This window comes from Anas acuta, chromosome 2 (assembly GCF_963932015.1).
Source record: "Anas acuta chromosome 2, bAnaAcu1.1, whole genome shotgun sequence".
NCBI classification, from domain to species: Eukaryota; Metazoa; Chordata; class Aves; order Anseriformes; family Anatidae; genus Anas; species Anas acuta.
In genome coordinates, this window is record NC_088980.1 from 81,876,527 (window position 1) to 81,899,679 (window position 23,153).

General features: G+C 36.5%; 1 protein-coding gene across 1 annotated transcript in view; it reads left to right on the forward strand.

The window, feature by feature from the left end:
* DNAH5 (dynein axonemal heavy chain 5) overlaps positions 1-23,153 on the forward strand; it is a 143,868-nt gene that overhangs the window by 107,383 nt on the left and 13,332 nt on the right. The window contains exons 59-71 of the mRNA XM_068670986.1: positions 1,632-1,835; positions 6,794-6,973; positions 7,928-8,065; positions 8,712-8,847; positions 10,327-10,643; positions 11,972-12,127; positions 12,612-12,794; positions 14,798-15,041; positions 16,105-16,219; positions 16,645-16,835; positions 18,083-18,204; positions 19,162-19,311; positions 21,548-21,793. Coding sequence (XP_068527087.1) covers positions 1,632-1,835; positions 6,794-6,973; positions 7,928-8,065; positions 8,712-8,847; positions 10,327-10,643; positions 11,972-12,127; positions 12,612-12,794; positions 14,798-15,041; positions 16,105-16,219; positions 16,645-16,835; positions 18,083-18,204; positions 19,162-19,311; positions 21,548-21,793 — 2,382 coding nt within the window. The remainder of the gene's footprint in view (positions 1-1,631; positions 1,836-6,793; positions 6,974-7,927; positions 8,066-8,711; positions 8,848-10,326; positions 10,644-11,971; positions 12,128-12,611; positions 12,795-14,797; positions 15,042-16,104; positions 16,220-16,644; positions 16,836-18,082; positions 18,205-19,161; positions 19,312-21,547; positions 21,794-23,153) is intronic.

Consider the following 23,153-nt stretch of genomic DNA (forward strand, 5'->3'; position numbering starts at 1 on the left):
CCCTCCCAGCTTCTTGTGTACCCCCAGCCTCCTTGCTGGCAGGGCAGTGTAAGAAGCAGTCAAAACCTTGACTCTGTGTAAGCACAGCTCAACAACATCTAAAATTTTGGTTCCGTTATCAACATTTTTTTTTTCATCACAAATCGAAAACATAGCACCATACAAGCTACTATGAAAAATATTTTACTCAATCCCAGCCCAAACCAGTGAACACTGGAAAGTGTTGCCCAGAGAAGCTGTGTATCTCCCATCATTTGAAATGTTCAAAGTCAGGTTGGACTGGGCTTTCATCAACTCAATCTAGTGAAAAATGTACTTGCTCATGGTAAGGGGGTTGGACTAGATGATCTTTAAATGTCCCTTCCAACCCAAGATATTCTATCATATGTGAAGATTATTATTTTTTTTTAAGTTTAAGAATTGTCAAAGTTCATTAAAACTTAGTTGCATTTGAAATAAAAAGGCCATGTTAAATGCACAACTACTAGTAAAAAGTAGAATAGAATAGAATGCAACTCTTTTGCCACAATTTGTATGGTAGAAAAAAGGCTGGGGTGAATTTCTTGAGGGTCACTAATAAGCACTGATTAAAGTTTCTGCTTGGATATCTAGAAAAACTCTGCTAAACTGTCATGTGCACACTGAATGCAACAAACATCATGGTTTTGAAGGGAAGCAAAAGGAAGGCAATCAGAATAACCTATAATAATTTTCAATCCCATTGTTGAAGTATAAACACAAGTAATTAAAACTTCCTTTAGCAATTCCAAGAGAGGCATTTGATAGGTTAGCTGCAAAGTATCATTCACTCATTCACATATCACTCCTGCAATAACCTATTACTTTCTGTTGAAGTTATGACTGTTATAGTAGTGGGCTTCCCCATTGGAAGTGACCATTTTTGAGTGGCTTTTTTTTTTTTTCTCTGTATGTGGTTCAGTGCACTAACTGCTCAGATTGATGCCTTTCTAAGGAGATATCTTCATTAGTCCATTCTGATAGTCCTTTTAAAATTGTGATGTACACTAGACTTGCAAGTTATAGTGTTACATTTGCACCCTAGAATTTCTTTTCCATACTTAATAGGGCCCAGTTTTTCATACATTATTATTTTATATATATATATAAAATAATATTATATACATATATATATACATATATATATACATATATATATATGTATATAGTCTCACAGGCTTGCTTCTACACCAGGAATATTTCCAGCATGATAAAACACAGAAGGTGCATATCTCTATATCTATCAGGACTGCTCACTGTTTTTCTTCATTCAACTTTACTAACCAAATATCAACAGAATGCATTTCCCATTCCAGATTGTGTTTCTGCTCAATAAGTTTGCTTTAAAATAAAAATTAGATAAAATTACAAGATATTGCTATCTTAGTCTTTGTTTTGTCAAAAGTGGTTGTAGCAGTTGGGAGAAAGTTGCAGCCAAAATATGGCTGAAGGGTCCTTCTAGCTTCATGCTTTTGGGTTATAAAATTATTTTCAATCAAATATCATGAAAAAAATATATTTTTTTTTATTCTCCAGTGGATTAATGCTGTCAGTGACCTTGTGTTCTATGTCATATTTAATAAATAATAACAATAATTGTTTCAATTTTGTAGACAATAAAACCTGCAGATATTGCCACAGTCCGAACACTTGGTCGACCTCCTCACCTTATTATGCGTATCATGGATTGTGTATTACTGCTCTTCCAGAGGAAACTGAACAATGTAAAAATTGATCAGGAAAAATGTTGTACCACCCCATCATGGCAAGAATCTTTGAAACTGATGACAGCAGGAAACTTCTTACAAAACCTACAGGTACTTGTATAACTTTCTGCTCATTACTGTTTTAAATTTAAGAAAATTGGTGAAAGGTTTCCTTTGGTGTTCATAGGAAAACAAATGTGCAAGGCAAATCAAGCACACAATAGATCTGAAATATTAAGGGCTTAAAAAATAAGTATGTTGTTACAAAATAGATTTGAATCCATCTGGCAAAGTCAAGTCATAAATCCGTTACAGCTTCTCCTAAGTATTGCAACGAAATTACCTTCAGTGACAAATGATGTAGAGCTTTAAGCATTTGAATAGACATTACTTATCTGTTTGCTTAGAGCTGATAGGAAAGAGAAACAAAATGTTTTCTAACTTTTCTTTAATTTTGAGCATTGTAACTTGTGTAGTGGCTTACAAAAGAATGGGTTACTCTTAGGATGTATAAAGTCAGATTTTTTTTTTAGGGGAACAGAGGGTCCTATTTGTCGGCCTGACCCTACCCGTAGGGAAGTCTGCTGCCTCCCTGGGGCCAGGATCAGGGACGTTGCCAAGAAAGTCAAGCGCCTGGTATGGCCCACTGACTACTACCCGCTACTGGTCTTTCAGGCTGGTAGCGATGAAGTAGCAACGAGAAGTCCGAAGGCGATCAAAAGAGACTTTAGGGATTTGGGGCGACTACTTAGAGGATCAGGTGCGCAGGTTGTGTTTGCCTCTGTCCTTCCGATAGGGGGGATCGAAGCAGAAAGGTGTGCTGTTCACATAAACTCGTGGCTTCGAGACTGGTGTGACCAGCAGAACTTTGGGTTCTTTGATCATGGGAAGGTCTATGCTACACCGGGCCTGATGGCGCCGGATGGTAAGGGCCTCTCTCGGAGAGGGGTAAGGATGTTTGGTCAGGAGTTGGCAGGGCTGATAGATAGGGCTTTAAACTAGAGTCGAAGGGGGAAGGGGCTAAAACCAGGCACGCCGGTGAAGACCTAAGGGATGGTACGCTAGAATCAGAGGGGCTGTGTGCCAGTGAGGTCCTTCAGTTAGATCCACAAGGTGCTGAGTGTAAGGAGACGCACCTGAAATGCTTCTACACAAACGCACGCAGTATGAGGAATAAAATGGATGAGCTAGAAGAACTGGCCCAGTCCCGCAACTACGACATCATTGGCATAAGCGAAACCTGGTGGGATGAGTCCTGTGACTGGGGTGTTGCGATAGATGGTTACAGGCTCTTCAGGAGGGACAGGCAGGGTAGGTGAGGTGGTGGGGTGGCGATGTATGTGAAGCAGGGGCTGGACTGTGTGGAACTTCAGGTCGGCGATGGCAAAGTTGAGAGCCTCTGGGTAAGGATCAAGGGACGAACGAATAAAGGGGGTGTCGTTGTGGGAGTCTATTACAGACCGCCTGGCCAGGACGATAGCGCCGATAAATTATTCTTTACAGAACTAAGAGAGGCCTCGAGATTAACTCCCCTTGTCCTTATGGGGGACTTCAACTTGCCAGACGTTATCTGGGAGTGCCACACGGCTGACACGAGCAAGTCCAGGAGGTTCATGAAGCACCTAGATGATAACTTCTTGGTGCAGGTGCTAACGGAGCCAACTAGGAAAGGTGCCCTCCTAGACCTGTTGCTAGAAAACAGAGAGGGTCTGGTGGGAGATGTGGTGATTGGTGGCCGCCTTGGTCATAGCGACCATGAAGTGGTTGAGTTCAAAATTTACGGTGACAGAAGGAAAAGTGCCACCAAAACATCATCCCTGGATATGGGGAAAGCGGACTTCAGGCTGCTCAGGGAACTAGTCAGCAAGGTCCCCTGGGAAACTGCTCTTGAAGGCCTCGATGTCCACCAGTGCTGGTCATTCTTTAAGCGATGCCTCCTAGAAGCACAAGATCAGGCAATTCCCAAATATCGCAAGTCAGGCAGGCGGGGCAGGAGGCCAGCGTGGCTAACCAGGAACATTCTAATGGAGATTAGGCGGAAACAGAGAGTGTTTCGCTACTGGAAGGAGGGCCAGGTGTCCTGAAAAGAATACAGGGATGCTGTTCGTGTTTGTAGGAAGAAAATTCGTGTGGCTAAAGCACACCTAGAGTTGAAGCTGGCTGTGTCTGTGAGAGAAAATAAAAAGGTTTTTTTTAGATATGTGAATGGAAAAAGGAGAACTAAAGAATACATAGGGCCGCTCCTTGATAGGGAAGGTCTTCTCACAGACAATGACATAGGCAAAGCAGAGACGCTTAACGCCTTCTTTGCCTCTGTCTTCAATGCCGATGATGGGCTTCGGGACCCAGGGTGCCCTGAGCTGGAGGACCGGGACGGTGGGGATGACAAACTCCCAACTGACCCTGAACGTGTGCGGGATTTGCTACTCCACCTGGATCCCTACAAGTCCATGGGTCCGGATGGGATTCATCCCCGGGTGCTGAAAGAGCTGGCGGACGTCATCGCGGAACCTCTCTCAATTATTTTTCAACGATCCTGGGAATCTGGAGAGGTCCCGGTAGACTGGAAGCTGGCAAATGTTGTGCCAATTTTCAAGAAGGGTCAGAAAGAAGACCCTAGCAATTACAGGCCTGTCAGTCTCACGTCAGTGCCTGGTAAAATCATGGAGAAGATGGTTCTCGAACGTATTGAGGCGCACCTGGGGGACAAAGCAGTCATTGGTCCCAGCCAGCATGGGTTTGTGAAGGGTAGGTCCTGCCTAACTAACCCGATTTCCTTTTATGATAAGATCACCCGTATGGTGGACCAAGGGAAACCAGCTGATGTGATTTTTTTGGACTTCAGCAAGGCTTTTGACACGGTTTCCCATAGGATCCTACTGGACAAAATGTCCACCATACAGCTAAATAAAAACATCATACGATGGGTGAGCAATTGGCTAACGGGCAGGGCCCAAAGGGTTATGGTGAATGGGGCTGCGTCAGGCTGGCGGGCGGTCACCAGTGGGGTCCCTCAAGGCTCCATTTTAGGGCCAGTACTTTTCAATATTTTTATAAACGATCTGGATGTAGGAATAGAAGGCATTTTGAGCAAGTTTGCTGATGACACCAAACTTGGAGGAGTTGTGGACTCTGTTGAGGGTGGAAAGGCCTTGCAGAGGGATCTGGATAGGTTGGAGAGATGGGCGATCACCAACCGCATGAAGTTCAATAAGAGCAAGTGCCGGGTCCTGCACCTGGGACGGGGAAACCCCAGCTGCACGTACAGACTGGGCGATGAGACGCTGGAGAGCAGCCTAGAAGAGAGGGATCTGGGGGTTGTGGTAGACAGCAAGTTCAATATGAGCCAGCAGTGTGCCCTGGCAGCCAGGAGGGCCAACCGTGTCCTGGGGTGCATCAAGCACGGCATCGCTAGTAGGTCGAGGGAGGTGATTGTCCCGCTCTACTCTGCGCTGGTGCGGCCTCACCTCGAGTACTGTGTGCAGTTCTGGGCACCACAGTATAAAAAGGACATGAAACTGTTGGAGAGTGTCCAGAGGAGGGCTGCGAAGATGGTGAAAGGCCTGGAGGGGAAGATGTACGAGGAACGGCTGAGGGCACTGGGCCTGTTCAGCCTGAAGAGGAGGCTGAGGGGAGACCTCATCGCAGTCTACAACTTCCTCGTAAGGGGGTGTCGAGAGGCAGGAGACCTTTTCTCCATTAACACCAGCGACAGGACCCGCGGGAACGGGGTTAAGCTGAGGCAGGGGAAATTTAGGTTTGACATCAGGAGGAAGTTCTTCACAGAGAGGGTGGTTGCACACTGGAACAGGCTCCCCAGGGAAGTGGTCACTGCACCGAGCCTGTCTGAATTTAAGAAGAGATTGGACTGTGCACTTAGTCACATGGTCTGAACTTTTTGGGTAGACCTGTGCGGTGTCAAGAGTTGGACTTGATGATCCTTAAGGGTCCCTTCCAACTCAGGATATGCTATGATTCTATGATTCTATGATTTTTTTGAAATTTGGGATTTTCGGCTGCATAATATGTCCACAGAAATGTAAAGAGCTACGACGAATAAATCCATTAGCTCACAATTTAAGCTAGTAATATTATGATTACTTTATTTAGAGAATAGTTTATATGTTGTCCTGTACCACTGGACTTCATAATCTAAAACTTAATTTTAATTAAACTTAAATTTCTTTATTTAGACGAATAATGTTCTCATAAACCAAAGAATATAAACAAATCTTAAAGCTTATTCTTTGGTTAAAGCTTCCCTATTAGGTAGCAATAATTTTCTGCTTTTATAATCACTCTGAGTTTACTTCATGTGTCTCTGGTCCAGTGGGAAATAACAAATAATAAGCTCGATCAACTTTGTATGGCTGGTAGTACCATGAATTTACTGAAGGACTTCTACATTTTATTGCTTGTACATAAATAAACCTATTTATGCTTCTGGAAACAGCTATTTTTCAAGTTCATCAATGACATACCTTGTAAATAAACTTCTGAAGGTAACTAAACTTACAGAATATTTGAAATACAGAATATTTGGCCATCAAAAAAAAATTAAGGGAGAAATTTCAGAGCTTTTGTGATGAAAATGGAAGAGGCATTGTTTTAAGAAAAAAGAGGCTCAAACCAAATTGTTAAAATTGAAATATATTGCATTAATGATTAAAGGTAGCTGGTTACCCTTTGAAAATACTGTCTTATAGAATGTGTGTCCATTAACCAGATCTTTTTCTCTCTCTTTTTAAAGAATATTGTTATTTATTCAGTATTAAGGAAAATGGAATTTCAAACTGAATCTCAGTGATATACTTGACTTCCAGTTGTGTAATGTTAGTGGATAAGATAGGATAGAGAAGATCATAAATGAAGGCAAACTCTTTTCCATTTTGTATGAAGATAGAATAGAGTAGAATGACTTTGGCAAGCTCCCAAATATAACAGATAACTTCATACTATCTGCTTTTAAATAACATTTGTGATCCCAGTAGTGTTCTGTGTGTGCTAAAGTTTATATATGTATACTTTATGTACATACATAGTACAAACTTTTTTTTTTTTTTTTCTAGCAATTTCCAAAGGATACAATTAATGAAGAAGTGGTGGAGCTTTTGAGCCCTTATTTTGAAATGGTGGACTACAACATTGAGACAGCTAAGAGAGTATGTGGGAATGTTGCTGGGCTTTGCTCGTGGACCAAAGCCATGGCTGTATTTTTTTCCATCAACAAAGAAGTATTACCCTTAAAGGTAAGTCTATTAGTCAATGGGAGGCACACAAACACCTTTCACTTCTTCTCCTCCCTGCCCATGTGCAGTTGAGGATTTCATCTGCTGGAAACATCAGCTGCCTTATTGTAACTGGTGCCTGCCTTGGTAGGAATTTACTATGCTGAAAATAGTAACTACAATGAAATATGCTTCAAATGTACTACCACTTTAGGCTGTCAAGATCATTAAAAAGATTATGCAGTTTTATGCCTCTGGGCCCCTTTTGAATGGGGTTGAAGCAGACATCTAGTTTAATTCACAGTTGCAATTGCTTTATCTTAAGAAAGAAAATACTTGAGATCTGATTCATTTAATATTCAGTATATCTGTTCATAAGACTCTACAGAGTCTCTGCTCATCAGTGTTATTAGTGTTATCAGAAAAGCAGGCCTAAGTAGTTGTTGAAGGGCAGGACTGAAAGTCAGGAAAGACATGGTCAAGCATGATTTTAAGAAAGAATAGCTCGATATTTGTTACAGGAATGATCTAGAGCGAAGGAAGATTTGTGATTACAGGTAGTATCTTTCATTAAACAAAGCAAAATAGATGGTGGAAAAAAAAAAAAAAACAACAAACTAAAACAGACTTTTCATGGCACCAGTCTTTCTAAAGGCCATTTCAGAATAATTTTGTGCCAGCTGAAAAGAGCTGATGTGCCCAGAAGTTTTTCTGTTTTTTTTTTGTTTGTTTGTTTGTTTGTTTGTTTGTTTTTGTTGTTTTTTGTTTTTCAAATTTATATAAGACTAACTAATTAACTACCTACAAGAAAAAGTTTGTTGTATAATTGAAATAAAAGTTTTTAATGAATGATGAAATCTCTGCTGAACATTTTGCTTTTGTGATACAGGGCAATGAAACTCAATTTGCCATACATTATAGCAAATGTTTTGAGATGTATTTGGAAATATATTTTTTTATTTGTATGCTTCACAGGCTAATTTAGCAATCCAGGAGAATCGCCTAACCACTGCTATGCTGGATCTGCAGAGAGCTCAGGAAGAACTGGGTGCCAAGCAAGAAGAGTTAGATATTGTGCAGGCAGAGTATGAAAAAGCCATGAGAGAAAAACAGGTGAATGTATCTTTGCTGAAAAGAGACTGTTAGAGAAGGTTGCCACCCATCCTTTGAGCAAAACTTAATGCATCCTCTCATAATTCTTTGTTATTCCTTGGAAAAAGAGCACTGATGGACTGAGAAAAAGAGATGATATGTTTTGTATATATATGTTTTTTCTGGATCCCACCTTTCTCCTTCTCCTTCTCCTCCTTCCCACCGCCTCAAAAATATTTTAATTGGGTTATTTCTTTAGTGCCTAGTACTGTAACATCAAATTTTGTTAATATATATTATCAGTGCATAATGTATTTGAAATTCTGGGCAGAATTTCCCGGAATTAATAAGTACCAGGCATCTCATGCTTCTGTTAACATATGTACCAATATGAAAATTAAGAGTAGGAATATTAAAAGGTTGAATCATATTTATGGCAGATGTTGATAGTTTGTCATGATATCCTTCTACCCTCCCATTTTCCCTCCTCCTTCACACAGCACATTACTAAATATATATTACTGAAATTATATGTTACTGAATATATAGGCTACTGAAAATATATTTTTGAACTCTTGTTCTACTGGTTTAATTAGGCATAGAGATTTTTCTGTCCTATCAGATACATGGCTGTAAACCATATATTTTGCTGGATGGTTTTATCTAGACTTTGCTTGAAGATGCTGAACGTTGCCGGCATAAAATGCAAACAGCTTCAAGTCTTATAAGTGGTCTAGCAGGTGAAAAAGAGAGATGGACTAAACAGAGTAAAGAATTTGCTGTTCAGACCAAGAGACTAGTGGGTAAGCATTTGTCGACACGTTTGAGCTTAGAAGTAAATTAGCTGCTTGAATTGTAATGGATAATGAAATTAAAAACATTTGGAATTTCAAATATTTCCTTTGCAGCACAGATTTACCGTTGCTAAAATTGAGATAATTGTTAATTCTCTTCCAGAAGCACAGCTAGGTGAAATTTGCAATGAGACTGAGGTTTATATTTAAAAACCCCTACAATACTCTTTGTATGCTGTGGTGAAGATGCACCTTAACACAAGGTGCATTGAATGGTTGGGACACTGACATTTTAACTTGGTAGACTATAGTCAAAAGCGACGTGTTGACGTGTAAGAAAGAGCCAGTAAAATGTTTATAACGGAATATATGTGGAAGAGAGAAAGACGTTCGGTCATATTGACTTCTAAGTATAGAAGTCAAGAATTTTAAATGCATTTATCAGTGTTCATGAAACTTTTGTTTCTTAAAAATAATTTTTAATTGTGTAAATAAACACTTGGAAATAAAATTATTTTATTGTAAGGATTTATTGAATAGTTATACCAAGTAAATGTAATTTATCTTGTCCTTTTCTGTGGCCTGAAGTTGTTTCTCTGACCTTTGCCTTGAACTTCTTCAAAAAGCAGTGGTTGTGTATTATTTGCTGGCACAGTGTCTGTGTGTGTGTTGTGTGTGTTTATTATTAACTTACTAAAAGTACAGGATACCTTCCCCACACACTCATCATGTTTTTAAATAGATAACTTGGAAAAATATAAAAAAATATTAGTACTCAGTATAATACCACAATATCTTCTCCAGATTGCAGTCCTGTACTCTTATTTCTGAAGCACAAAAAAATCTACTAGTGTCATGAGACTTAGTCTGGGAGGAGGAAATTCTGAGGCTGACCAGAAGTTTAAAACTTATGTCACACAATGTTTCCATAGTGATGTGTGTTACTACATTTTCTTGTTAGTAGTAATAATTGCAGTTGATCTTAATTGGCACTCCAAATTAAACATTGGCATTACCTAATTAAACATTAGCATTAGCATTAGCACGGCATTTTGCCCTTCCTTTTTCGGTTTCCCAGAGGCACCACCAGCTTGGCTGCGGGGCTTGGCTGTGCCCTGCAGTAGGGCTGTTGGAATCAGCTGGAATTATCTGTTTCTGGCATGGAGTAGCCCCTGGCCTCTTTTAAGAGACCACCCCTGCTACCAACACCCTTAAACATAAACCTAACTCAGTGTATTACTTTAACTTTTTCTCGTCTTGATTCCTAGAGTTGCTCTGCAAGGGTATGGTAAACACGACATCTAGTGAAATGTAGCATTGCTTTACTATGCAATGAATTTGGAGAAAAAAGCTCATTTATCATCTTTATCAGCCAAAGTGCATTCTTCCAGTTACCATCAAAAACATAACAAGTCAAGAAGGAAGTGTCTCCATCATGAATAAAATCTGTGAAGTCGTAATGTTTGTTTTCTTTCTTTTTCTTTTAAGGTGATGTACTGTTGGCTACAGCTTTTCTGTCCTACTCTGGTCCGTTCAACGAAGAGTTTCGCAGTCTGCTATTAAATGACTGGCAAAAGGAAATGAAAGCCCGGAAAATCCCCTTTAGTACCAGCCTGAACCTCATTGAAATGTTGACTGATGCTCCTACTATCAGTGAATGGAACCTGCAAGGATTACCAAATGATGACTTATCCATACAGAATGGAATAATTGCCACTAAAGCATCTCGTTATCCTTTATTAATTGATCCACAGGCACAGGGTAAAATTTGGCTTAAGAATAAGGAAGTCAGAAATGAACTCCAGGTAACAGGAATTCTGGTGCTTTCATAGTCCCTAGAAACTCTTAGCTAACAAAACAAACAAACAAAAATATCTATGATTCAGATAAAAATAAGCAAGCAGTTTTTATAAAAATAAAATGTATATGTATATAGGTAGATTGGAGATTTGACTAGATATGAAAAATCTGAAGATAAGAAACATTTGAAGCTTATTAATACCAGTAGCCCACTTTTTTAAAGGAATTTGTTTGAAAGAAACATAAACTACTGGAGACCAACCTCAATGTGTAATGTCTGATACAGGCTGAAGCACATTTACAAAATACTATAAACGTTAGAGAAAACAAATGAGTAGTACAAGTGCATATACATGTTTAAGAAAGGATGCACGACATGATATTGTTATTTTCTCATAATCAGAAATTATTAATAATTTGTGTTGTCTTAGTATGGATGTCAGTTGCTAAATATTCTGCAAATATGTAGTGAATACAGAGTTGCCCCAACATATTGTTTGAAGCAAGATACACAAAATCAATTCAATCAGGAAAGTACAAGGAAGAAAGTCTTTGTTTGCTGCAATAATAATTCCACCAACAAAACATGTTTTTTTAAGGTATCCCTAAAAAGGGTAGAGGAGTTTGAAGGATGATAATAAATTGGCTCTTAGACTATTAATAGGAAATATTTGTCCTTCATATTAATTCCTCTGTCAGCGTGGAACCCATGTAATGGTTGCCTAGCTAGTCATATTAAAAAAATAAAAATAAAAATAAAAATAAATGATGATTAGACTTTAATTTTAGAGTTATAAACAACGTAAGTTGAATGTGCTTTGTGTATGTATTGAAAAGTTAGTCACAATTGTGACTAACTAATAACTTTTTAAAGCAAAGACTATTTAATGTCTCATTCAATATATTCAATATATAAACCACTAATTTTGAGGAAAAAGCCCTAATCTTGGGATCTGCCTTGCTGTGGTTTGGCTTAGGTAAGTTATTCAGGATAAAACTGATGTTGATAAAAGGTTCCTGTGAATTTATTGTCTAGTTGCACTCATAAGTTATCAAAATTTTATGTGCTTAGTGTTGTCTTACTCCTACTCTTGTAGTCAAAAACTAGCAGTTTGATTCAGTGACATCTGAGAATATAATACCCTGATGCTTATCTCTTGTAGTCACAATCATTGCTATAATTTAGCTATAGGACCATTTTTCTTGTCAGTAGTTTATCTGAATAAAATGAAATAATATCTGAATAAAATGAAATAATCTTTGAATATAAGACAAGTATTAAGTTTAGTTACTGGGTGAAACATAACATATAGGTCCATGTTTGTATTTTTAGATCACTTCTTTGAATCACAAGTATTTCAGAAATCACTTAGAAGACAGTCTTTCTCTGGGAAGACCTCTTTTGATAGAAGATGTTGGAGAAGAGCTTGACCCAGCACTAGATAATATTTTGGAAAGAAATTTCATTAAAACAGGTTCCACCAATAAGGTAAAAACAAAACAAATGAACAAACAAATGGAAACTGCCTCCTACTTGCCCTCAACAGAATAACTTTTATTAAATATATGCCTCCAAAAGATTAAAATGTTTTAAATTTGATCAATGCTAATACAAAATTAAAAAGGGGTTAAATTTAAACTCACATATAGTTAATATATTTAACCTATAGTCTTTGTTATCCCTTTGTTTATGACAATTTTAAGTGAAGAAGGTACCAAGATCTCTGTTTGCCTGGTGTAATGTTTTTCGTTTAGGGGATGGAATGATGAAAAGTAACTGGAATTCAAAGAATCTGTGAACACATCAGTTAAACTGTTCCATGGATATTTTTCAACAAGTTCTTTGCATCAGACATGTAATTTTTAGCTGGATGTTTATGCTTTTGAACAGAAAGATGTAAACTTTGTTTCTATATGTAGCACCTCCAAGAATGTGCACTGTCACCTGATGTCTATTTCTTACTTGTCTTAAGGTGAAGGTTGGTGATAAAGAAGTAGATGTGATGAATGGCTTCAGACTTTACATTACCACAAAACTGCCAAATCCAGGTTACTCTCCTGAAATTAATGCTCGAACCTCCATCATTGACTTTACCGTAACCATGAAAGGTCTTGAAAATCAGCTCTTAGGAAGAGTCATTCTCACAGAGAAACAGGTAAAAAAATAATTATATTTTTCTCCTGACTGTGTGTCTTATATTTACCTGTAGAAGATTTCACTTTCATTTCAATTTATTACTCTTACTTCCCATATTGCAGAGTAATTTTTTGTCTCTCTATTGTGACTGTTGTTAAGATGGTTTAAAAGCTGGGACAGAAGAAAAATCACTCAGTCAACCAGAATTTTCTGTCTATCTTTACTCTTGCGACCATACCATACTCTATTTTTCCTGCCTCACTGAGGTATAATGTCATGAAATAGAAACTGATATTCTTCATCATGTTAGGAAGATGTTAGGAAGATGTTAGGAAGAACTTCTTTACTGAAAGGGTTGTTAGGCACTGGAACAGGCTGCCCAGGGAGGTGGTGGAGTCACCATCCCTGGAAGTCTTCAAAAGACGTTTAGATGTAGAGCTTAGGGATATGGTTTAGTGGGGACTGTTAGTGTTAGGTTAGAGGTTGGACTCGATGATCTTGAGGTCTCTTCCAACCTAGAAATTCTGTGTGATTCTGTCTCTGTGTGATTCTGGCTAGACACTGTGGAACTCGTGGCAATGTAACCTAGTGCAAAGGACTTAGTTACTTCCTTGCTGCAAGGAGATATGGTCTGACTAACTAATCTGACACTGCAGATTCATTAATTAAGCAAGTCAAAGTTCAGGATGACAATGCCAGTAAGCGTGCCACCAGCAGTTCTGGATCTTTAGAACTATTTGGCAACAGTTACAGTTTACCTTCACTGGAGAGGAATGTGATTGTGGCATCTATTGAGTTATTTTATTTTTTTCTTCCCCTTCCATGTAAGATTTTCCCATGTAATGGCTGAAGTAATCTTGGTAATGTTAAGTAGTTGCGTTTCTCTGATCAGTCCATGGAACTCATGAGAGAAACCATGCTCATTGTATGAAGACTTACGTTCTGTCAGACAGCTTCATTGTGCGATCAGCTTAACTTCAACCAGTGACAGCTTTGTAAACGGTGCAGGAGTACTTGTGTAGACATAGCTAATGTATCTATCATCCATTTCACTTGTTATTGATAACCAGAAAAAGATTCATATTATCCTCATCTTCTGAAAGACTGTTATCCCTTCCTTTCACTTTTTTTTTCATCCTTTTTGCTCACTGTATTGAAACATATATATTGTTTCAATGGAGTATTTATCTTTTTGAGGAATTTGTAATGTTTTTAAAAATTCTTTGAATTTTATGAGAAATAGAAGAATAAATGGAAAGACATTGTATCTCTGAATAATTTATTTTTTTTCTGAGTATTTTAAGCAGCAATTCTTTTCATTTTTATGTAAATCTGTTAATCAGCATTTATCTATCTTTTATACATGACTTCTGGGAAACAAAGTAATTATATAAACCACATAGCTTGTATTACTAAAAATAATCAACTAAATAACTATCGATAAAGAAATAAATTTGAGTTCTACATGCTTTCTTCTCTTAAACAATGAAAGATTTTAGTGATAGCCTAAAGTTATCCCTGTCCAATGGAGGAATATTTTAGCTTCTTGAAAGCTTCTTGAAAGCTTGAAAGCTTTGATGCTTGATTAGCTGACTAAAGATGCTCGTTGTTAAACAGAATATATTTTCAATATGGTGATTGGAAAACAGGGCATAAATGAAGAAAACATTAGTTAAGTTAAATCTAAACCTGTCCTTGGAATGGTATTTGCCCCTGTCTTTGTCTGAAACAGAGAAGAAAAGCAATTAATTTTTTGGACTTCTAGTTCTATTAGGACATGATATCAGCATTCTCTATAGTATTTGCTGAAACAATTTGTTAACATGTACTTACATAGAAGGTTTGGAAACCTGACAATAGACCTACTGTCAGAAATACCACTGGAGTTCTTTCTGCAAATCAGTGCAGTTACCTTGACCTACACTGTTTCAATAGGATAAGTACTTTTAAACCTAAATACCTTGTTATATTTTGCTTTTGATTGCTTTTCTGTTTTCCAAATATTACCATGTATCCCAACAGGAATTAGAGAAAGAAAGAACAGATCTTATGGAAGATGTGACTTTAAACAAAAGGAGGATGAAAGAGCTGGAAGATAACCTTTTGTTCCGACTTACAAGCACTAAGGGTTCTTTGGCAGATGATGAGAGTTTAATAATTGTACTGAGTAAGACTAAAAAGACTGCTGAAGAGGTAACACAGAAACTGCAAACTTCTGCTGAAACAGAGGTACAGATCAACTCAGCCCGTGAAGAGTACAGACCTGGTGAGTATGAGATAGTGATGAAAGGCACATGACTGGAGAATACAGTTAAAAGAACAATATCTAGAATAAGAGAAATGATAGGATGAAATCAGGAGGGCTGTAGTGGTTGGGAATCGTATGCATTTTCCTGTAAGTAAAAAGTATCTAGGAAACGGTGTGTTAAGCTGTGATGGACAAAATAATCAATGTTGTATTTCATGTGAAATTTATAAAATGGAATGATCTATTTTCTCCCTAGACTTCCTACTGCTCCATGCAGGAGGGTAAGTGTCTATCTAGTCTACTGGAGAAATAAGCTTGAGAAGGTTTGGTTGCTACTTCTCAGCTGTTAAAATGTTGACAGTTTTTATGTACTCTCAGTGAGTCTTTAGGGTATTTAGGTAACTGTATGATTGGGTTCAAAATGGCTCTATTTTAGGAAGCAATATAATGGTAAATGCTTTGAATCTGTTTTGGTGAATGTTTTACTTATTCTGTCACAGATCCTTAAGTTACAGTCTACATGTTTCATCAGTCTTTTGGCTTTTAACTGACAAGTGAAGCCATGTGAAAAAAGTGAAAGAAGGTCCTCTCTGGAATTGTTTTATACACGCATTTTAGGAAATTGTACAGTTAATGTAGCAGAAAGAACTGCAGATTTTATAAAATATTTGTATTTAAAATTGAATGGCTGCTGAAAGTAAGTTAATTCAATATAATCCATTTGGTTTTTATATGACTCTTGTAAAAGTTGGTAAGAGAAATTTGTCTGGATACTCAGACAGTACTTCAAACTGTCATAGTTTTTATATGGTCTACTGATGAACTGAATATTTCAATATACCATCTAGTTGCTTTCCAAATATACTCAGAATTGCAAAAAGATTTATTTTATTTTTTTTCTTGCTAATGCATAAATGAAGATTAAATTAACATTTTAATTATTTTTGGCCAGTAAAGAATGGAGCAACTCAAAGACCTTTGATTAGTATATGTTCTCAAACTCAATGTGTTTGCTGTAAAGATTTAAAGCTTTCTACTTTGCATTTCTGCTTTGAACACAGTCTTGTTTTATATCCTTCAGTTGCAACAAGAGGTAGCATCTTATACTTCCTCATTACTGAGATGAGCATGGTCAATGTGATGTATCAGACTTCACTTCGGCAGTTTTTGGGGCTTTTTGACCACTCCCTAGCCAGGTAATTTGGCTAAGCAGAAGTGTCATCTATACATATCCAGTCCTGGGGGTGGTTGTAGTACAGTAAAGATTTGTTGTAATCTAATATCAGAAAGAAAAGTTTTGTCAGTTACAATCTTGACAGGAATTGTCAGTTTAAAAACCCATAGGCCTTTGTCTGTTAGTAACCAAGGCAATGAACCTTCAATTGTACTTACAATCCTTAAAATTGGGTACTAGGTAATTAAAAAGCATTATACCGTGTTGATTTTCAGCTATGTGGAATAGGAAAGGATTTTTTGTTGTTGCTCTTTCAGTCTGAAAGTTGTTGCTAGCTTGCTCTCTGATATTTCAGAATTCTGAGCTCTGGCTTTTTGTCTTTTACATAGCATTGTCTTTAATAAGACCTGCAAATTGACATTGAACTACCTACCTTTCTTCCAACAGGTCTACCAAGAGCCCCATAACTAGCAAGAGGATTACTAATATTATTGAACATATGACATATGAAGTGTTCAAATATACAGCCCGAGGACTTTATGAGGAGCACAAATTTCTTTTCACATTATTACTTGCTTTGAAGATTGATATACAAAGAAGCAGAGTGAAGCATGAAGAATTTCTGACCCTTATAAAAGGTTTGAACTACAGAATGGTTTTAAATAGAGCACATACATTATTGCAGAAAATTTGTGAGCTGTGGTTGTGTCTCTTAGCCAAGCTATTGCTTGCTTTTGAACATGAGAAGTCAATCAAGTGAAAGAATGCATGCTTATCATTCTGTTCTGGTGACACACAACATCATATAGTAGTTCTAATTTATAGAAGCACATTAAATTTTAATAAGTTTAGCTTTGAGAATTGTGGCAATTTAAAAGGAAAATTGCTAAGTATCCTTTCAGTTGATATTTATGTCTACCGTTCAAATACCACCACGTATGCGGTTTGACTGTAAAAACTTTTTACACTTTTACAGCTTTTAGTTTATTGGTAATTGAAGGCAGACAAGAGTGGAAAGAAGAAAACGATGCTAACAGTTTAGAAGAATATCAGACTTTCAGCTGAACATGACAAGCTTATGGCATTAATCTTCTCTGCATGCGAACACTGTATCTGCACTGAATAGCTTGGAGTTGCTTTGTATCGGTTTTCCAGGATCTTCCAAAATATGCTTAATTTTCTAGGCAACAATTACTTATGGGTTATAATTAATTTTTCCAAGTTGAATCTTTAGAAAATCATTTTGAAAATGTACATTTCTCAACAAGCACTTATTTTCAGGCATATTGCACAAAGAAACAGTTACATAAATCCTCAAAGAAGAACAAAGATTAAGGTGAAGGTACATAAACAAATTTAATGTAAACAAACCAAACTGCAAACTGTACTTCACCAAAGATGTTTTAACTTACAGGTGGTTAAAAATCTTGATTCTTGTAACCTGTGTTTTATTTTTATTTTGCTTTCTTTTAGTTTAAGTAGCATTCCAAGGAAGGCAAATGCACATACTGAATAAATTATTACATTATCTACAACAATAAAAATTTGAAGAAAAAATGGAAATTCAGCTTCATAACTTCTTTCTTCATAAACTCAAGCTTATTCTTTTACATTAAATATAGGCTTAGCGTGTGGTGGGAAGATGATATGAATTTTAAAATGTTATGCTTTAAAGTGGGATGAAAAATAAGATTTGAAAATAAATTTTACATGTTACCTACTCAGAAATTTCTTTATGACTATCCTATACGATGATGTGTTTCTCCAGACTGGGAAGACTTTCTAGTCGTGTTGTATCTAGCTTAATTTATTTTATTTTTTTTTTTTGGGCTGGGGGGGATGTCTCTGAGAATTCTGATTATAACTAATTCCCATTTTCTTTCAGGTGGTGCTTCTCTGGACCTTAAAGCTTGTCCTCCCAAGCCAACTAAATGGATCCTGGATATGACTTGGCTGAACTTGGTGGAGCTCAGTAAACTTAGCCAATTTTCAGATATTCTTGACCAAGTAAGCAACAGCTTTTTAAAAGGAATCTCTTTTCTTTGAAGGTGATTATTTGATAATGACAAGGATCAAGATCAAGACATGGAACGAGAAACTGGTTTATTTTATGAATGGAAATGTTAGCCCCAAAATAGTCAGTTTTGGCCCTGACTGCTTAGCAATCTGTATAAAAAGAATTAAAAAAAAACAACAAACAACAACAAACAAACACACAACAACAACAACAACAAAAAACAACAACCACCACCAACGAAAACAACACAGTAAAATGAGAAGAAAGTAGAAACGTTCACACACTACAATTATACTGCTTTTAGACTGGGATACAACTTGACATTATCCAATTCACGTAATGGAATTTGACTACTTCCTTAAGGTTGTTAGACTTTCTTGCATCCCTGTTGTACTTTCTTACACATATTTTATCATGTTTGTTCCAATATTTCAATGGTTATATGCAGTAAGAATGAGGGAATGAGTGCTCAGTAAATTCAACACTCACATGAATAACCTTAATGAACACTTAAGTATGGTAAAATGGAGTAAGTAAATTGTATTTGTTATACGTGAAGAGTACCATCTGTACTGTGAGGAGCAGATATGTACATAGTGTTCCAAAAGCTAACAGCCTAACTATGTGTGTTCTGACCTTGCTATGCTATTACATTAGTAATGGAGAATAATTAGTAGTAGTCCATCTTTCCTGAATATGAGTACTTGAGGGCATTGTTGCATTGTACAATTTTGTGCTTTAAATTCTGAAGGCTTATCATCTCTTTTCTTAATACCCTTGCTAACCTGTGTAGTAACACTGATAAACAAATGCTTGTGAATGTATTAATAGTTTAATATTAATAGAAATATTAATTAATAGAAACATTAATAGTTTCTGAGTTTGTTGCAGTTGAAATGTGACTTGTCTGTTTATTGAGATTTACTCCTTTGATGGTATAACTGCAGATTTCCAAAGCAGAGAAAGAATGGAAAGTCTGGTTTGATAATGAGAATCCCGAAGAAGAACCAGTTCCTTGTGGCTATGATCAATCCCTGGACTGCTTCAGACATCTTCTTCTTATCAGATCTTGGTGCCCTGACAGGACCATAGCTCAGGTACATTTATGTCATCACATAGTTTATCCGGGTGTTGACAGAATAATAATCAAAGTATTGCAGTTTAGTACCTTTTAATTTCATGATAAAAGCATTTTTCTTATGGACCTTTTCAGTGAATTTTCTGAAGTTCTTCTCAGATAGACAGTCTATCATATTTTACATGTGATAGCAAAATAATTCCAATATACTGAATGAGTATTAGTCACAGATATTATTATGAAGATGGGATTTTGTCTGGAAGCTTATGTGTTTATCCAGTTCTGCCTTATTAGTTCAGATGGTATTTTTGACTGTTCTTGCAATCAAATTAATCCTCATATTAGAGTGCAGTGTTTTCATTACTTGGTTGGTTGAGGAAAAACAAAACATAAAAAGAATTTAATTGTGGAATCATTTCTTGAATGGAACAACTGTAAGACCAACCTTAGAAAAACCTATAATTATGTCTGTTCAAAATGTTTAATTTAAAACCATCTATTTAGAAAGAGAGAAGTATAAAATTAAATCTTAATAAAATGATAAGACTTATTTTTAAGAAAAGTGAAATTGTAGGAGCCTATTTTTAGTCTTTGTGTTTCTCCAGTGTAAAATAATACATTTATGCTATTTCAGTATGATATCTGGCAATTTACTGAAGTCAGAATAAATCACTAATAGTGTGGTTTTCATGTTATGGATGCAAAACTTTAGACATTGTGACTGGATTCAAAGAATGTCTTGGCATTTATTGGCATAACTGCAGTCAGTAAAAGGTTAAATGGTACTGTGTAATGAATATCTCCGATGTGTGAAATGTATATGAAACTGATCAAGCAAAATCAGGTCCTCAGTTTTGTTAATGTTTTGTTAACCTTTCATCTTATGATGTTTTATGATAACTGATAGTTAATCAAATGCTAAATGCTGAATATCTTTTTCTGAGAAGTGTCCCAAAGATATCAATTGAGAGATTACTCTACAAGAGAAGCAATCTATTGGTTAAGAATACACAAAAAATTATCTCAGACTGTTGGAAAGATCCTTTTAAATTTCTTACTAAAAAGGAACAATAATCTATTTTTTTTTTCAGTATATAAATAAGGCATATGTCTCATTCTGCTCAGCTAGGGTGGAGATTTGTTTGAATCTCTGGGTTGGAGGGCAAGACCATATGAGTCTTTCAGGGTTTTAGCAAGGTTAAACTTCTACTGATAATTTGCTGAGGCATTATTAGAGGCTTGGCAGAAGCACATGCATTCCAAATAAAAAAACAGAAGTATAGGGAGAGAGAGAGAGATTGATACATAACCACCCATGAGTCCTGCATTGACTTGTCCTCTTCAGGTTCTCAGTTGGTGGGTGCACACCCAGATGCTCTAGAGTCAGGGTTTTTAAAGCTTAGTCCCTGCTTCTGTGCAGGTTCAGGAGTCTTGGACCACCCTTTCCCGGGTATGCATGTTTCACATTGGTGAATGATAGAGAAATGAGTCTGGGGTAGTTCTCCGGGTTCATGGTGGTCTTCTATCCTCTCCACCCCCCTTATTTCAGGTGCAGGCACTGCCTACACAAGGCCCGCTCCCTTGTGTTAGTTCTCTTTCAAGGTGCAAGGTTAAGACACAATGAAAACTACATTGTGGTTGCTTCAGGGAGCTGTACTCCACAGTATAACAGAGATGGTCTTCACCTGCTCCTCTGGGTCTTTCATGTAGTGACAGTTGTTTTTTTTTTCCTCATTATTAATATTGACTAATTATTTGTTTAAGCATAAAGGTGGTAAAGACCTAATGACTTTAAAACATATCTTATATCCTTTCCTTGTTTTTTTCCCCCTAAGATAATATTTTCAGATCATTAAAACCATTCTATTTAGCAGGATTATTGTTTTTATTATCCTGTAATATATGTAGGTGTTATATGTAATATATATAATATTTGTAACAATGCATGCAGCCATATGTAATAGAATAATTTATAAGCTTTGACCAGTCTTGTAAAGCTGTAAGTAATTACACCTTCAAAGGCTGTGTAGTATGTTAACATATAAACAGTTTGTTGTATGGTTTTATTTCAGCCATTAAATTTATATAACACAACATTTAATATTTTATAAATTTTACATAGGCAAAGGCTAATGTAAATTTTAGCAGCCTTTGCTCTTCAGCTTATATATTGGCTGTATTTATACTGGGCAGAAAATTATATTAAGTAATTTCGCGGTATGATAAGATTTACTTTTTTTTTTTTTTTAATACAGGCAAGAAAATACATTGTTGACACTATGGGGGAGAAATATGCAGAAGGAGTCATCTTGGACTTGGAGAAGACATGGGAAGAGTCAGATCCACGTACTCCTCTCATATGCTTTCTTTCCATGGGTTCTGATCCTACAGACTTAATTATTGCTTTGGGAAAAAGGCTGAAGGTGGAGACACGTTATGTTTCCATGGGTCAGGGACAAGAAGTCCATGCTCGTAAACTTCTACATCAGACAATGGCTCATGTAAGAGACACATTTTTGTTTTTTTGAACATTTATAAATAAAAACTCTGTCATGAAATAAAGATGTTTGTTGGGCAGCTAATGCTGATGGAAGAACCTGTCTTTATTTGCATAAATACATGTCCTAAGCAATAGAACTGTCTTTTCACATTTATTAAATTGAATATAATAAACTTTTTGACGTTGTGTGGACATGGCTGTTTTTCAGAGGAAATAGAGTTTTTGCTGTAGGTTGTTGACTGATGAACATATCTGAATTGCTCAATTATTTGGATTGCATGAATTTTTAAAGTTCTTCAGCAAGCATCTCACAACATTTTTTTTTAGTTTCTTGTACTTTTAGCAATACAAACCTCTTTTGTTGAATGAAGATGAATTTGAAGTATAATTGGAAGTGTAATATAGTATAATATATCCAAGTGTAATTGATAATTACATAACATTGGGAAAAACAAGGCTGTATAGCAAAATAGCTTGTATTGCTGTAACGTACATTTTGAACAGGGATGGACAATTTGATAGGACAGGCTTTTTTACAACTGAAAAATGGTAGAATTAAAGAATAAAATTACCTATATCAGTAACAAATGCTAACATGTTCCCATTCAGTGAACTTTGCCCATTAGATGATAGTACAGCTGACATGAACAGATTGAGCTTCTTGTGCTTCTGAGATACATGCTTCTTCCCAGTCTGTATAACCAGTTTTCCTATGACTTTTGCCTCCAATTCGCATTTGACAACTTCACATTAAAATCTAATTAGCAGATCAGATGAGAAGAAACATGTTCCAAAGTTAAAGAGCTTCTTTTATTTAGTTAAAAGAAACGTAGTTACTTTCCCTCACTGTCTAACATACCCTATTAATGAACAGGTATGTGAGACTGGTACAGGTATGTATGATGTACAGTAATTCATATGGGAATGTTTTGATATCAACGATAATCAATTTTGAATGTTTTGATGTTTGATACCAGTTTATTAAGATGATGCGTATTTGTTTTTCCCAAACCTATGACCCTTATGAGGAACTGGGTTTAGCAAGCTGCTAAAGAGCAGTTTGTTTTGTCTGTGGAGCTTCTGAGTTACTTTATACTTCTGAGTTTCTTTACTCATGATCAATGAAATCATGGGTTAATCTAGAAAGTCAAGATTTCTGTTATTTCTCAGTGTTATAGTCACACCCAGATATGTTTTAAATGTAGGGACTACTTGACAAGACCAGATTGGACAAATAAGAACCTCTCATTTAAATGATAAAATCACACAAGATAACAACTCCAGAATGAGCTTCCCACAGCTTAGCTCACATGAACCTTCTCTTGGAGAAAAAGTACTTTGTTAATTGTATATCTACCATT